We start from the raw sequence: 14781 nt of genomic DNA on the forward strand, positions 1-14781 counted from the left end.
CAGGAAGATGGGCAAAACTGGGATCTTGCCATTTCAGATGATGCAGCCATGATTTGGAGTCATTTTGACTTGCTGTGGACTTTGAAGAGCATCTGAGGCGGCAGTGCCAGACGAACCTCGGGGATGTAATGTAGGGGAGGGACAGTCGCTGCTGGTTTTCATGTGGCCAGCGTGCAGGGAAATCCTTGCGCAGCCCTGGCTGGTACCGTGGGCTGTAAACCCCAATTCCCCTGGCAAATCTCGCTGGAACAGCTCATGGCAGCTGTCAGTAGATGTTCTGCTCCAGGCGGTATCAGGCTGGATGGCAGACCCAAGACTGAAGTTACAGCTACTGCACCAAGTCCTGCTGCTGCTGCTGGCGGTCAGCGCTGATGATTGAGCCGAGAAGTTGGCTACTGAGTAACACCTTCAGTCCTCGCTTAGGGCCCGATTTGGGAACATGTTTATATTCTAGAGATGCACACAGATCCCATAAAGCACGTGAAGCCTGTTGACCTCCCTGGGAGAAGTCATTTTTGGGTCCATGAGATACAGCAGATGGTAGAAATGCAGAAGAAACTTGGGCAAAGAGGGGATGAGATTGGTGCTGTTACACATCAGCATGGTGAGGAGCAAGCAGAGGGAGGGGAAGAGCTAGCTAAGCTAAAGGATAATGCTAGCTTGGGAACTAACATTTGTTCCATTAGTGTGTTTGTTCATTTTCTAATGAAAGGAGAAAATGATTCTGGATGATTGGAGAGGTGGGAGTTTGGAGCAGCCTTCTAGCAAGAGCAAGAGAGCACACCCAAATGCTTTTAGGATGGAGCAGGGGCTCCAGCCATGTTTGCTCACAGAAAATGGACCTGCAAATGCACAAACTTGTTCTCCATCTTGTTTCTCATGTTCTGGTAGATATTAACGTCAGATATGCCAAAATGTCCATCACCTTGGGGTGCTTCAGCACCTGGATGGCCCGTGTAGTCCACACCATATGTTGATCTCTTCTGTCTTGGTGCCTCGTGGTGGCTGGATGGGTTATGCCAACACTCCTGTTTGCCCTGCAGATAGCTTCATGCTGGCTCTCTGGAGGCAGTGGGATTTGAGGTCAAGCATCCAGCAAGCACTGGCTGGGTGGAGAGAGGGGAAGAGCTGCGGGGCCCCCCCTGCTCCCATCACGCCCTTGGGATGGGGCACATGGGCTGTGCTGGGCTCCAGCTGGCCATCAACTCTGGAGACCTACACACTCCTCCCATGGACTCCATGCTGCACATATCTCCAACAGTTATTTATTTAAGGCTTTTCTTTTTTTTTTCCTCCTTTAAAGATTTATTTCTCCTAATACACAAAAAAAGCGTGGGGGTGCTGAACTGAATGCACACAAAGGTGTGCTTCAGCGTTTGGCCCCACGGACCAATGTAATTTCCACTGGTGTGAATCCAAAAACAAATTTCATGTCTGTGTTTTGATTATGCAAAATTTTCTCTAGTGTAAATGAGATCAGAGCTTGGCCTCGGTGTTACTGCAACGAGCCGAGCCTGCACGTCCAGCACTGATGGGTTTTTAATTTTTTCTTGTTTTTCCTTTCAGTCATCGAAAGCAGCCATCAGGCGAGAAGTTTGGACACGGAGATAAGGACTTCTGGTGCTCTTGTGGACAGCATGGAGCTGGTGACGATGCTGGCCAGGAGCGGGGAGCGGGCATCGCTGCCTGCCAGGCACGGTGCGGTGCCAGCGGCAAGTGAGGTCACGGGGCACATCAGTCCCCGCACCGATGGTGGGGATTTCACCTCACTGGGAACAGGGTCCCCGGACAGCCCGTCTGCTGGGACGGCGACCCACCTGCCCACCCACAGCCATCCTCCTGGTGAGTTTTATCAATGCGAGAATCTCCATTTGCCTTACCCAGCCCACAGGCCAAGTGGAGCTGGTGGGTTAGGAAGGAGTCCTGCTGCTAGAAATTCAGATTTTTGGAAGAAATCCAATCCCAGGAAAGCTGATTTTTTTAAAAAAATATTACAGTGAAGGTGCCTTTTGGGAGCTGCTGCTGTCATTATTCACCACCCAGCAGCACCCCAGAGAGTCTTGCCCACCCATGGACCTCAAAGCAGAGTGGAGACCCCCCTGCATCTCCATGCCTCCTCCCGGGAGGAGCTGAACCCCACTGCGAACTCAACCTAGATTAAGGGTTCCCAAGTTAAAAATATCTGACCAGCTGCATCATGATTTGTAGCTGAGGTCCTCACATGGAGATTGTGCAAGTAAACACTTACCTTTGGGCTTGTTCATAGTCTTCACCACTTTTGGTGGGACTGTGGTCACGAGTAAATTAATGTACTTTCTTAAGCATGCACTAAATCAAAGCTTGTTTCCCACACCAGAAGGACAGGGCTGTGCTGATTGTCCCATCCCCATTTCAGGTTTTTTCTTAATATCCCCAGATGAAATAAATGTCTTGCTGAGATATGAGCATAGAGGTTGTCTTTAATTTTTTAATTCCTCATTTTTTAATTCCTCATTTTTTTTCCTGCTTAGGGACTAAAGTGTGGAGCTGGCATGCCCAGGCTACCAGCTGCTGGCTGTCCTGGCATAAGCTATTTACTGCCTTGTGCATTTTTAATGTTTTTTTAAAAAAAAAAAAATCTGTGTTTCTCTTGCCATGCACAAATAAAGACAAATTTTGAAATACCAATATTTCTTGGTGACAGAAACCCTCTGTTCCCAGCAGTCCCTCTTGCAGCGTGCTCTATGTTAAGTAGAGGAAACACGGGGGATTCTGCCGTGACCCTGTCTATTGCATACGGTAGGGCTGGGTACTACTGCGGGTGATGCTGCTGCCACCCCAGCCGAGTCACGTTAACTTGTCCAGGGGGAACACGACTCTCTCCACGTTGCTTTCCAGCCACTGGAAGCCATCACCATGCTGTGAGCAGCTGGGAGAGAGGCAAGAGGGCTCTGGCTTCTCCCGCCACCCCTGCAGCTGCTGAGAGGACACCACAGGTTTTGGCAGCCATCAGCACCGATTTGGCCGAGGGGACGCTGGGCGGGCGCCGCAGCACCTGGGATGTGGCAGGGTTTGACAATGCGACGAGGACGGTGCTGCTGCCTCCCTCTGCGGAGACTCATCCCCCAGGTGAGCCATCCCAGTTCAGCCTGGGAACGGGGTGGATGCTGTTCCCCAGAGAAACTGGGCATCAGTTAAGCCTGGCTTCCCTGCATTGCTAGAGCTTTGTGCGCTGGATCCGGCCCTCCGTCCTCACCATGTGCTCAGGGCAGTTTTCTAGCTTGCTTCATGCACGAGGGTGAAGAGGAGGATCCACGTGGCTTCTCCTGGCCTCGAACATTAGGAATTACTCAGTGCGGCTCCCAAACACGATGTTGCTGTAGGCAGAGTACAAGCAAGGGGACTGCAGGCTGCGGGGGGAGGCGGGGGGTGACAGCGGAGGGTGCTGGGTGAGCGGCTCAGCCTGTCTCTGTGCTCTCATTTGCTTTCCACCATTGCCTCGCAGGCACCGAGAGCCCCTCTCGACCGGTGGGCACCATGGCCGCTGCACTCAGCCCCTCGGGGAGCAGCAGGGGGACACTGAGGCCCCTCCCCAGCACCCCCCTCCCTGGCTCTCCGGGACAGCCCCAGTCCTCCCCTCGAGCTTCCAGTACCCAGACTGGTGCAAACCACGTGGGACTACACCTCAGGGATGTCACAGAGAACTCCACAAGCCCTTTCCTCACACCATTGCCTGCCACGGACAGCGCTTTTGGAGGTGAGCTTTGCTGGCACACGGGTTTGTTTTAGAGCTTTAAAAAGCCTTTATATAGCTTTTGCTTTCTTGAAACAGAGAAGATGTTGTGTTTTGCACACACTCTGTTATTATTTGGGTGGTTAGCTGAAATTCCCTGCTGAAAGTAGGAAAAAGCAATGGAAAAAATAATTTGGTCAAAACCCCCCAATGTTTTCCACTTAAAAAAAAAGGTCTTTGGACCTTATCACTGTGTTTTCTGCAGGGTGGGCGACTGCAGCTGCAAAATGTCTCGGCTGGTTCAGTGCCAGCCATAGAGCAAAGCTGGGGTCCCAGCCCCACCTGAGCTGTGTGTCCCACCCGAGGGGTGCTGTAGCAGGGTGTGAGGTCGGTAACCCATGCTCACAGCCACGCCGGGTGGGTTTGTTCTCGGCTAGACAGGGTGAGATGCCTGTGCTCCAACAACCTGTGCAGGACCACAAACCCGAGGTCCCTGAGCTCCACATCTTCCCCTCATTTGCTTCACAAGCAGCTATTTCTAGAGCTCTCAAAAGCAGACTTTGCCCCACTCCACAGGAACTTATTGAAAACCTCGGCATTGCCAAGTCCTTATCCTGTGCCCAGGGTTTGTCAGGAGCAAACGCATCCCCAGGGCTCTCACATTAACACATCCCTTCCCTCTTCTGCAGCTGCTCGGAGCAGCAGCACGGCTGCAGAAAACCTGAGGTCCGGTATCCAAGCAGCAGCACCCGGCTCCGCAGCTCAGCCCCCAGCCTCGGCACCCTCCTCGGTGGCCCCGGCGCAGGGACGTTTCCCCGGGCCCTCCACAGAGCACCAGCTCGCCCCTTCTCGCCCAGCTTCGGAAAGCACGGCCATGGGTGAACTTGGTTAGTCTACAAGTTGTTGTTTTACTCTATTTTGTGCTGGATTTTGTACTTCCTTAAGCATTTTTCCCTGTGTCCTGTTAAACCCTGGGTTGTATAGTGAGCTGCAGGCTCATGGGAATGTGGCCATGCTCAGGTTTCCCTTCTTTGCTGTTTGATGCCATATTCAAGCTCAAAAAAAAAAAAAAAAACTAAGAGAGCCTGGGCTGATTTCCACCAGTCTTAGAGTGAAGGTAGGGTTTAAAGGCAAGTCCCCACGGTTCTTGTCCCGTGGGGTTTCCCGCTGGCTGAGCCGCTCCAGCTCTTGTAAAGCTGCACTGCCCTGGCGGCAAGCCCCGGGTTTTGTGCAAGGTCTTCCTGTGGCGAGGGGATTCATGCCTTTCCAAAAGAGCACTTTGTCCAGATTGAAAACTTCCTGTGCTTAATATCCGTATGTGCGCTGTAAGCATCTGGGAAGAAAAATGGATCAATCTGTTTATAATTTCATACATATAAAGCAGGTTTTTTTATTGTACTGTAGCCATTGGAAGCAGCTACCAGCCGTCCAATGTCTCAGCCACGGAGAGAAGAGTTTCGGATTTCCCCACCACCAATACCTCCGTTTCCACAACAGTCACCAAGGGTGGAGGGAGGACGTTAAGGTCTCTGCTAGCCAGCACCAGACTGGCCCAAACAACAGAGATTTCCACCACTGGTACCGAAATCACCAGCTCTTCAGATCGGACCTTGTCTCCTAGGATGTCTTTGGGAGCCCAGGGTGGTGGTGGCAGAGGTGCCACAGACCCGCTGCTCACGGGCTCGCTGTCTGCTTCGGAAAGCGCATCCACGAGTGAGTTTTGATAGCTAGCTGTATAACACAGAACATTATTTAAAGACTCTTTATAAACAAAATACATCCTTTTTATTTTAAAGAAAGGAGGAATAATATTGTATTTGGCACATTCTGTAGGTTTAAAAACATTTCACAGAAATGAAAGTATGGATAAATATTATTCTTGTTGGAAGAGGAGGATAGATTTTCCTTGAAAACTTTCAGATGAATTTTGCAAGCAATAACTTCAGGAGTTCCTATATAAAGATCATTTTTTTCCCTGTCTTAATGATTTCCCAGTATTAAATATTTCCGTATTGAATATTCACACATACATTGTCTACATCTACTGATAGCGGAATGAAACCTACCCAGCTGTTTTCATTTACGTGTATGCAGTTTTATATTTCTGTTTTCCTTTTTGTAGCCTTTAGCAGCAATTACGAACCCAAGAGCATCCCAGCTACGGAAGAGGTGACGCCGCACTTGGATGCCGGTGGTGCTGACATGCTAAGCGTGGCAGCGGGGGCACCAGGGTCCCCCCCAGATGGCCGCACAGCCAGGGTGACAAGGGGCTCTGCCACCAGCACCAACCCCACCAGCTCTTTGGGGGGGACACTATCCTCCTCGGGGGCTGGGATGCACCGTCCTAATGGCTCATGGGAAGCCACTGACCTCCCAGCGCCTCCCGGGGAGCCTTTGCTCACAAGCTCCCTCTCTGCCTCCGAAAGTAATTCCAGAGGTAAATTTGTTGGTCTGAAATTTGGCTGCTTTGGGGTTGGATGGGATTTCACATCCCTGCTCTGTTTTTCTTTAGATATGGCCATCAGTCACTGTTGGGTATATGGGTATTTTTATTACTGGGCAGGCAGTGGGGCTGGGGGGAAGGGTGGGAGTGGATCTCAGCTTTTGGGTGAAAAAATGAAAAACATCAGTATCCTCGTTGCTAATGAAACTCCTGTGCTGGGAAAAGCAGCCATCGTTTAGAAATATGTGCATGCACTTTTTCCTTGCTGGAGACACTTTTGCTGGCGATTTGCAGCCGTTGCCTGGTGCTGTGTCTGCCGTGCAGGCTAGTCTGCGAAAGAGGCAGCATTTTGGCAGTCCCCAGCAGCCACAACAGTGCTGACTTGCCCCGTGCCCTTGGAGTGCTCCCAAGTGAGCTCTGCCCCGCCATTCACCATTAATTCACAATTAAGCCCATCACTTTGCTAGTTGTAGTGCAGCGCCTGCTCCCGGTGAGCTGGTGAAATATCGGCATCCCCAGCACTGCTGTTTGGGAGAGCCCTGGGGCAGCGTGCCTGCTAAACATGGAGTAAATCGGGCTGGGTCGAATGCCAGGCTGGGGCGATGGGCTGTTTCTGAGCATCTTATGGGTGAGGCTGTGTCTGGCCCTGTGTGGTCCTGGGTACCTGGTGCTGCGGGGGGCTCGGTGAGCCTGAACCAGGCCTTTTTTAGCTCATCCTCTAGAGCTGCTTTGAAGTTAAAGCTATAGACTCCTGATTTAAACAGGCTCAAAGGCACCTTCAATACATAAATCAGGTATTGCACACAGCCTGCAGTTAAAAAACATGTGTTTAAGTTGTGATTTTCATGGCTTTTTGTAAGCCACATGTGCCTGAACATAGGGGATTCGCCTCTTCCCAGAGTAGCACCTTTTTGCAGGTTGAGAACTTGGTCTATTCAATATCTCAACAAACAGGATACAAACATAGGCTGTACTGACAGTCCCTCAAATGTATATATGCATAAATCAAACCTGGTTTTATTGTATCTTAGGTGTCAGAAGCAGCCACCAACCAGTTAACAGCTCAACGACAGAGAAAAACTCCCTTGCTTCCTCTCCCACCAGCGCTTTAATTTCAGCCACGGCCACTGGCAGCAGTGGGAGGCCCCCGAGGTCTGCCACAGGCAGCCGCCGATGGGCAGCAGAAGTCTTCACATCCAGTAGTGGCATGTACAGGACCTTAGGCGCAATCAGATCCTTGTCCACGTCTTCTGTGGGAGAGACCAATGGAGTTCGTGGGTCCAGAGAAACCACGGATTTTACAGAGCAGGTGGCAGATCCTTTGCTAACACGTTCTCACTCTCCTTCAGAAGGTCCTTCCTCAGGTGAGCTCAAGTTAGAAGTGAAATACCGTTCTTCTTGTAAGTAGAAGGAGGACGGTTATTGTATCTTACACTTGCTTGACTCTCTTCTGCTGTCAAAAGACGTGACAGCTATGCAGAATATATTGTTTGGAAGGATGCAGTGTAATTTTTGTGATGAAATATTTCAGCTCTTGCTTGACCAAAAAATGTGGTTTGGGTTTTTTACAGAGAGGGCATATGTGTGGAAAGTTTCATTATGCCAAGAAAAACAATTAACTTTCAAATCACAGTTCTTTTTTTACTATCTCCAGTTGCTATCTCCATTTTATAGGCAAGAGAACTAAGCAAGGGAGGATTAGATCATGTCCCTGCAGTCCCAGGGACCGGACTTCAGTTCCTGCCCTCTGTCCTACCCCTTAGACCATGTTGCTTCCCAGAAATTGAACCAGTTCAACAGATTTAAGGCAACTTTGAATGTGGTGTCTGAGGTTCTTCATGCCACTGTTTGGTCCTAGACCGTGCTGTGGTGCTGAAGGAGTCTGATCCCCTGACCCCATTTCTTCAGACTTTAAGACCTTCACACTGCTCAGCGTTGTGCCTTGTCTGAACGGATTTCCAGGCTTTTCTGGGTTGTTAACGGTATTTGTTTGTTCTAGCAGTATGGAATGCACTCAGGCACATAATGGTGAAATCAAGTGCACAGCGTTAGTAGTTCAACAGATTTGCAAGCAATAACTTCAGGAATTCCTATATAAAGACCATTTTTTTCCCTGTCTTAATGATTTCCCAGTATTAAATATTTCCGTATTGAATATTCACACATACATTGTCTACATCTACTGATAGCGGGATGAAACCTACCCAGCTGTTTTCATTTACTTGTATGCAGTTTTATATTTATGTTTTCCTTTTTGTAGCCTTTAGCAGTATAGCACTTTTCTTGGTATCAAACCACGTTTTTTAGAAGAAAAATTTCTGTCAGAAGGATTCACGTCTTTGGAAATTTCCTTTTTTCTCTGGATGACATCTTATATTTTCTACTTGTGCATGTACTTGCTGCCTCTGGGTGTTACTGGAAGAAAACTCTCGGCTGTATGTTTATAGTTTCACATGTGTAAAAATGTAAATTGTTTCTTTATCACGTCTTAGCTACTGGAAGCAGCCATGTGTCATTCAGCATCCTGTCAACAGAGAGAAGAACTGATTTCCCCGCCACCAGTACCTCCATTTCTGCAACAGCCACCAAGGGTGGAGGGAGGACATTAAGGTCTCTGCCAGCCAGCACCAGACTGGCCCAAACAACAGAGATTTCCACCACTGGTACTGAAATCACCAGCTCTCCAGACCATACCCAGTCCTCTTTGGGAGCCCAGGGTGGTGGTGGCAGAGGTGCCACCATGTCGTCCACGGCCCCATTGCTCACAGGCTCACAGTCTGCTTTGGAAAGCACTTCACCAGGTGAGCTCTGACCATCCCCATGGGGCTTCTTCCTGTAGACACCAAACATCCGCTCTGTGTGGAGGAGTGAGGGCGTGCTAGAAGGGGCTGGACAATGGCATTGGGCATTACGCAGGAAAATTTCAACTTCCAGAGAAAAGCGCATTAGCTGGTTTTTGCATTTAGTCACCAGAAAAACCCAGCCTTGCTGCACGAGCAGTCTGGCCCGGAGATTTGGTGTGTTTTCTGAGAGCGCCCAATTTCAAGACTGCCCCACTGGCTGTGTTTATACAAGCAGGAGGCAACACCAGTCACTCCTGACTCCTGCCCTGGGATGCAAATGCAGCATTTACTGACCCCGTACAGTCCTGCCGAGCTTTGTTTTGAGTATCAGGGAGTCAGGGGCCGCTGTAACCCCATCTTGCTCACTGCGGGCGCTGCGGTGGTGGTGCAGGCGCCAGGTGCCCGAGGCTGGAGTGCAGCACCAGGAGCAGCGCCCAAGGGAAGCAAACCCAACAGCGCTCTCAGGACTTGTTCCTAGTGCCCTCTTCAGGGTGTCCTCCTGTGAGCAACACCTCCTTGCACAGGAAAGGGTGGTGTCTTCACAGTTAGTGTTTTCTCCAGGTTTGGGTCTTCCTCCATGTTATATCTGTGCTGTCAGCCTAAGGGTGGTGATGGAAGAGAGCATGCCCGCCTGTTTATAGCATAGGGTGTATAAATCCATTTTGCTTTGTTCTTTCTCAACAGAAGGGACCTCGGCTACAGGAGGACGCCTGCTTGCTGCTCCTCTCACCAGTACACCCAGCTCAGTGATAGCCACCAGCAGTGGGGAGAGGAGCACAGTGCCCATGTCAGACACCCGCCCAGCATCCAGCGCAGCAGGGAGCTCCGCTCCTGCTCCACCGCGCTCCAGCTCCTTGGATGTGGTCCTTCTGCCGTCCTCATCGGCAACAGAGCCTGGGAGGCAGAGCGATGTTTCGCAGAGTGGTGCAGGACTTGGTGAGCTTCCAACGAAGCCGCTACCTGCATTTTCTCCCAGCATTTCAGTGCCTTTGCCTTCACCAAGTGCTTCAGGTGGGACTTGTGGTTTCATGGTTTGCTGTGGAGGACATCTCTCCTCCTTGACCCCCTCCTGAGCTCCCATCGTCCCTTTTCTAGCTTTAAACTAGATTTGCCTTTTTAGTAAACTTTATAGTGAAGGGCATCTGAGCACTGCATGGTTGGTGAGTTATTTGCCTCACAGCACTTGGGGCAGCGCTTCTTGTGTTGGGAACTAGATGGCGAGGCAGCTCTTCTGGGCCACATGCGGAGGCTGCCATGGAGCCTTGACCTCAGTCATCAAACCTGGGGAGTCTGGCACGAGATGTGGCAAAGGGTTTGTAGACTTTTCTCTGTTCCTTATATCCCAGTTATCATGTGTTTCAGCCTCAGCTCTGCTGCCAGGGTCCCACCAGAGATGGTCTGAAACCCACTGGTCTGCCTGAGGGAATTTTCTGCAGGACATTCAAGACCAAGTCCTACCTCCTTGCCACCATTCTCCTTCAGAAATGCTATGCACCCCAATCTGTTTTATTTTCCTGGTGTAAACGGGAAAAGTACAGATTGCCTGGGAACCCCACTTAGCAAAAAAATGATGTTGGTCACCAAGGGCAATCTCTGCTGTGGGGATTGAAATATTCAGATTTTAGTCCCTGTGGAGGCCTCAAAGGTATTATTAATATACAAAATGTATATATTTTATATATATCTATGTATATCTCTGCTTTGCAATTCCAGAGAGAGGAAGAAGAATTTCTGGTGCTCCTACTGAGACCATGTATGTCTCGACCACACTCTCCAGCCACAGGGAGGGGACATCTCAGGCTACAGCTGACCGCAGCATGTGGAGCACAGCAACGGAAAGCCCCATGTCTCACCCGGACACGACTGAGGAGCCCCGCACCGGCCCCCTCCTATCCTCCACGGCATGGCCTGGAATGGGACATGTCTCATCTGGCCGAGCAGGGTACCCAGAGCCCAAGGTCACCCTTTCATCCAGGGTCTCCACCTACTTCTCAGCTGCCGGTGAACATTCCAGTGAGTTTTTCTGAACTCTGGAATGGCATTTGAATTAGGAAAACACCCACTGCCTCTCCCTTCCCTCTTCCGTGGGGTTGATATGACCACCACCAAGTGTCAGCGCTGTTGCGGGTGTTGTGAGCAGGATTTATAAGCGGTGGTGATTCTGCTCCTTGGTGTTGTATATCTGCAGCTGTTGATGCTTAACAAAAAAGTCTCAGGAATGAGACGCATAGCTTCTTGCTGTAGGACACATCTACTACCTGCCTGGGTTGGGGTGATAATTATAAATAACAGAAATATGCCAGTATGACTCTAGTGGTATCAGTTGTCCCTCTGTATTTGGACAGTCCTGTTTCTTTGGAGTAGGCTTTTTTGTGTTAAGCCCACATTTAAGGTGATAGATATGTGAGATCTACTTAATCTGTATTTAATCTGTGTTCATCTGTGCAATTTTATTCATCTGCATTTCCAAACAGAAATATTGTAGTACTCACAAGTGCTCTCTGCTCTGAGATGATAAAATCAGATGCCTGCTTTTCGATCCTATTCCAGCCATGGGCAGCAGCCATCACTCCCTAGGCAGGTCGAGTGCTGAGGAAAGGATGTCCAGCCCCATCACTGATCCTGCATACGGTTCCTCCATGTCTGCTGTCAGTGGAGAGAGGATGCTGCACTCGGTGACAGACAGCGCACTGGCTGGTAGCACAGAGAGCTCCGCTTCCTACGCCGAAACCACCAGCTCTCCAGGGACAGATCAGCCAGCGTCGGTGGAGCAGAGCAGGATGGCCAACACCTCCACCAGCAGTGGGGGCTTCACGGCCTTTGCAACGGAGACACTCTTCGCACGTTCTTCCAAGATACCCACTTCTTTTTTCCAAAATGATCTCACAAGTAAGTTAGTGTCTCCTGGTGTACATTTTTGAGGAGGAAGTTCACATTGTCCTGCATTTATCTATGTTGCATACAAAGTTCTCGTTCATTAGTACATGCAATGCCACCTGTGGATTCACTCAGGGGGATGTTTTCATCAAAGGACTCAAAGCCAGACCCCACCTGGATGGGGAATCATTCCAGAAGTGAAGCCATGAACCTGAGCAGGGAAACTCTCCTGTTTTAATGGCCGCATTTATTTTTTTGCAGCCTAACTGGTTTCTTTTGGGTGATGCTTTCAGAAGTGTTTCATGACCTACGTCAATTGTGGAATTAAACCAAATATTCAATAGCCTATTTTTAGAGATTGCTGAATTTAGCTGTACATCCTGAAATTCATATTGTAAGATTGACTGCACCTTTTATGCTAAATAATCTGAATTTTTTGCAGACTGATGTGCTACTCATTTAGGATTTTCTGACTGCCAAGTTTTCAATCAATGAGTTCATGATAAGCTGCAAATTAACATAATGTAATAATTTCATCCTGCAGAGGCAAGAAGTTCACTGTGTCTAAAAACAAACCGACTGAAGAAGGTGGATATTCTTGAGTTGGGAATGGAGGATAAGAGGGAGATGATATGAATTTATAAATTATGAGTGATAAAGAGAACAGATGGGTTTTCCTGCTTAGCTTGCCACAAAATATCACAGAATGCTAAGTGCTCGATCCCATTAGAAAAACAATACTGGAAGAATAGTGTTTTAGAACCCTACACGTTTCATGGGAGCCTTGTGTCTGTCTGAGGTCACCATTTTAGAATGAATTAAGAAGTGCAGAAGACTCCTAATTCAATAGGCTTGCTTGCATGGTGCTCTAAATTGTTAGAAGAGCATAGGCCAGTTCACAGACAAGAACATTTTATGTATTTAGCAAGTGATTTTAATAAGACATCAAAATATTTTCATATTGCTCTGTCTTTCTAATATATTTTGTCCTTTTACTCCAGGCTTTTCAAGTAGCCATCAGCCAGTCAGTAGCATTGATGCTGAGAAACGGACCTCAGTTTCTCATACAGATGGCACGTACATTTCAACCACATATACCAGAGGAGGAGAAAGGACCCTCCTGTCTATCTCGAATAGCAGCACCTCTGCTGACTCCTCGGAAAGTTCCACCTTTTTTTCTGAAATTTCCAACCCTTCTGATTCATTCAAGTCTTCTGTGGCACAGGACAGGAGTAGCAACGTCTCCAGCAATGACAGTTTTGTTGAACCATCTACAGAGCCGTTGCTGGTACACTCTTCCAAACCATTGACTTCTGCTTCTCCAGGCAGCATACAAAATACAACTCTCTTCAACACTGACTCTGAGTTGTTGACCACTGGCAGATCATCTCTATCTTCATCAGCATTTCCAGCCTCTTCCTCAGTGTCATCGCTGCATCACTCGCTGTCATCAACGCCACCACCAACCTATTTGTTTACATCATCAGAGTCATCTGAACCACTCTCATCCTCTGTGATGGCATCTTCACCCCCTCTGCAAGCTTTGTCATCCTCCTTGCCCACTTCCTCATTGCTTTCCCCATCTTATTCATTAGCATCTTTATTGCCTCTGTTTTCGTCACCATCATCCATCTTGCAGTCCAATGATAGTGGTCAAGCAAGCACCTCTGTAGCTACGACTGTGGTGAGGCGGGTGCCCTCCGCAGCCACCGTGGCCGGGAGCTCCCCCAGAGGGACCAACAAGCACAATGTCACGCACCAGCCCCAACACAGCACCACCTTCACCTCCACTGGGTCTCGTCCTCTCCCCACAGTGACCATGGAGCAGCTTGGTGGACACATCGTGTCCGTGTCTGCTCCCGTGACAGTAACGGAGATCACCTCGCCAAAAGCCACCACCACCCAGGGAGGCAGCTCTGGGAAGACAACATCACTATTCACCACGGTCAGTGATGCCCTATGGGCTGGGCCAACGGATGCACCCCTTAGTCCCTCACCAAGTGCAACAAACCACAGTGTCATTGTCCCTGCTGTGGCACTGACCACGGTGAAACCTCCTGTGCTGACAACACCAGCCAGTCACAGGCCAACCCCAGGTGATGCTAGCACCACGAAAGCCCACAGAGCTCAAACGCCTACTGCCACTAAGCATGTGTATACCACTGGTGAAAGCACAGAAGCTGTGGATCCCACCACTGCAAGGCCTGGTAAAGTCACTGAGGAAAACATCCCTGTTACGAGTCCTTCTGAAGTCCCTCCAACCAGTAAGACCACTGTGAGCATTGCAACTACGTTGGCTGCTACCAAACCAACCACTGTTCCTCCATCGAGTAGCACGACCGGGCTGAGGACATCGTCTCCGGCAACAGGTAACGTGTCTAATGGCACTCATCAGTGGTGGGCGAGGGGGCCCGAAAACACCTGGGTCCCATTTTAAGGGTCTTTGAAGGGTTATGTATGTATGTATGACAAGTCTGTTTTCAGCCGGGTTTGAGGATAAGAAGTCGGTCTCCATGTTGGTATTTTTAAGCTAAGGGTTAAGCAATAAAGCTGAACTGCTGCAGAAGGGTGAGCATTTTGGTGAACATTTCTGATAGAAATGTTAAGCTGAAATTTGAGAATTTTAAGAAAATAATGCTGACTGGTCTTCCAGGTAACTGTAGGATGCATTTTATATTTGTCGATTGGTCGACAATATCAATCGATATCAATAAATATCTATCTTATTCATGAGAAAGGGCAATTGGCCAGCACTTGGTATTGGTGTTGGAGCTTCTTCTGTTATTACCAACCTATGGTCATTTTCTCCCACCTCACTGAATAATGTCCTGCTCAAGGGCCTGTTGCTTCTCTGGGTGGGGTATGTACCGTAGTCTTGCTGAGTGTGGTGTAAAACATCATTTATT

At 49.2% G+C, this 14781-nt stretch overlaps 1 protein-coding gene across 1 annotated transcript in view; it reads left to right on the top strand.

The window, feature by feature from the left end:
* Window positions 1–456: 456 nt before the first annotated feature.
* The window catches only part of HEG1 (heart development protein with EGF like domains 1), a 30882-nt gene continuing 16557 nt past the window's right edge, over window positions 457–14781 (top strand). The window contains exons 1-13 of the mRNA XM_075710379.1: window positions 457–604; window positions 1567–1842; window positions 2878–3144; window positions 3482–3736; window positions 4402–4599; window positions 5117–5425; window positions 5835–6149; window positions 7187–7519; window positions 8648–8956; window positions 9686–10009; window positions 10712–11011; window positions 11549–11887; window positions 12877–14244. Coding sequence (XP_075566494.1) covers window positions 457–604; window positions 1567–1842; window positions 2878–3144; window positions 3482–3736; window positions 4402–4599; window positions 5117–5425; window positions 5835–6149; window positions 7187–7519; window positions 8648–8956; window positions 9686–10009; window positions 10712–11011; window positions 11549–11887; window positions 12877–14244 — 4741 coding nt within the window. The remainder of the gene's footprint in view (window positions 605–1566; window positions 1843–2877; window positions 3145–3481; window positions 3737–4401; window positions 4600–5116; window positions 5426–5834; window positions 6150–7186; window positions 7520–8647; window positions 8957–9685; window positions 10010–10711; window positions 11012–11548; window positions 11888–12876; window positions 14245–14781) is intronic.

This window comes from Pelecanus crispus, chromosome 5 (assembly GCF_030463565.1).
Source record: "Pelecanus crispus isolate bPelCri1 chromosome 5, bPelCri1.pri, whole genome shotgun sequence".
Taxonomy (NCBI): Eukaryota; Metazoa; Chordata; class Aves; order Pelecaniformes; family Pelecanidae; genus Pelecanus; species Pelecanus crispus.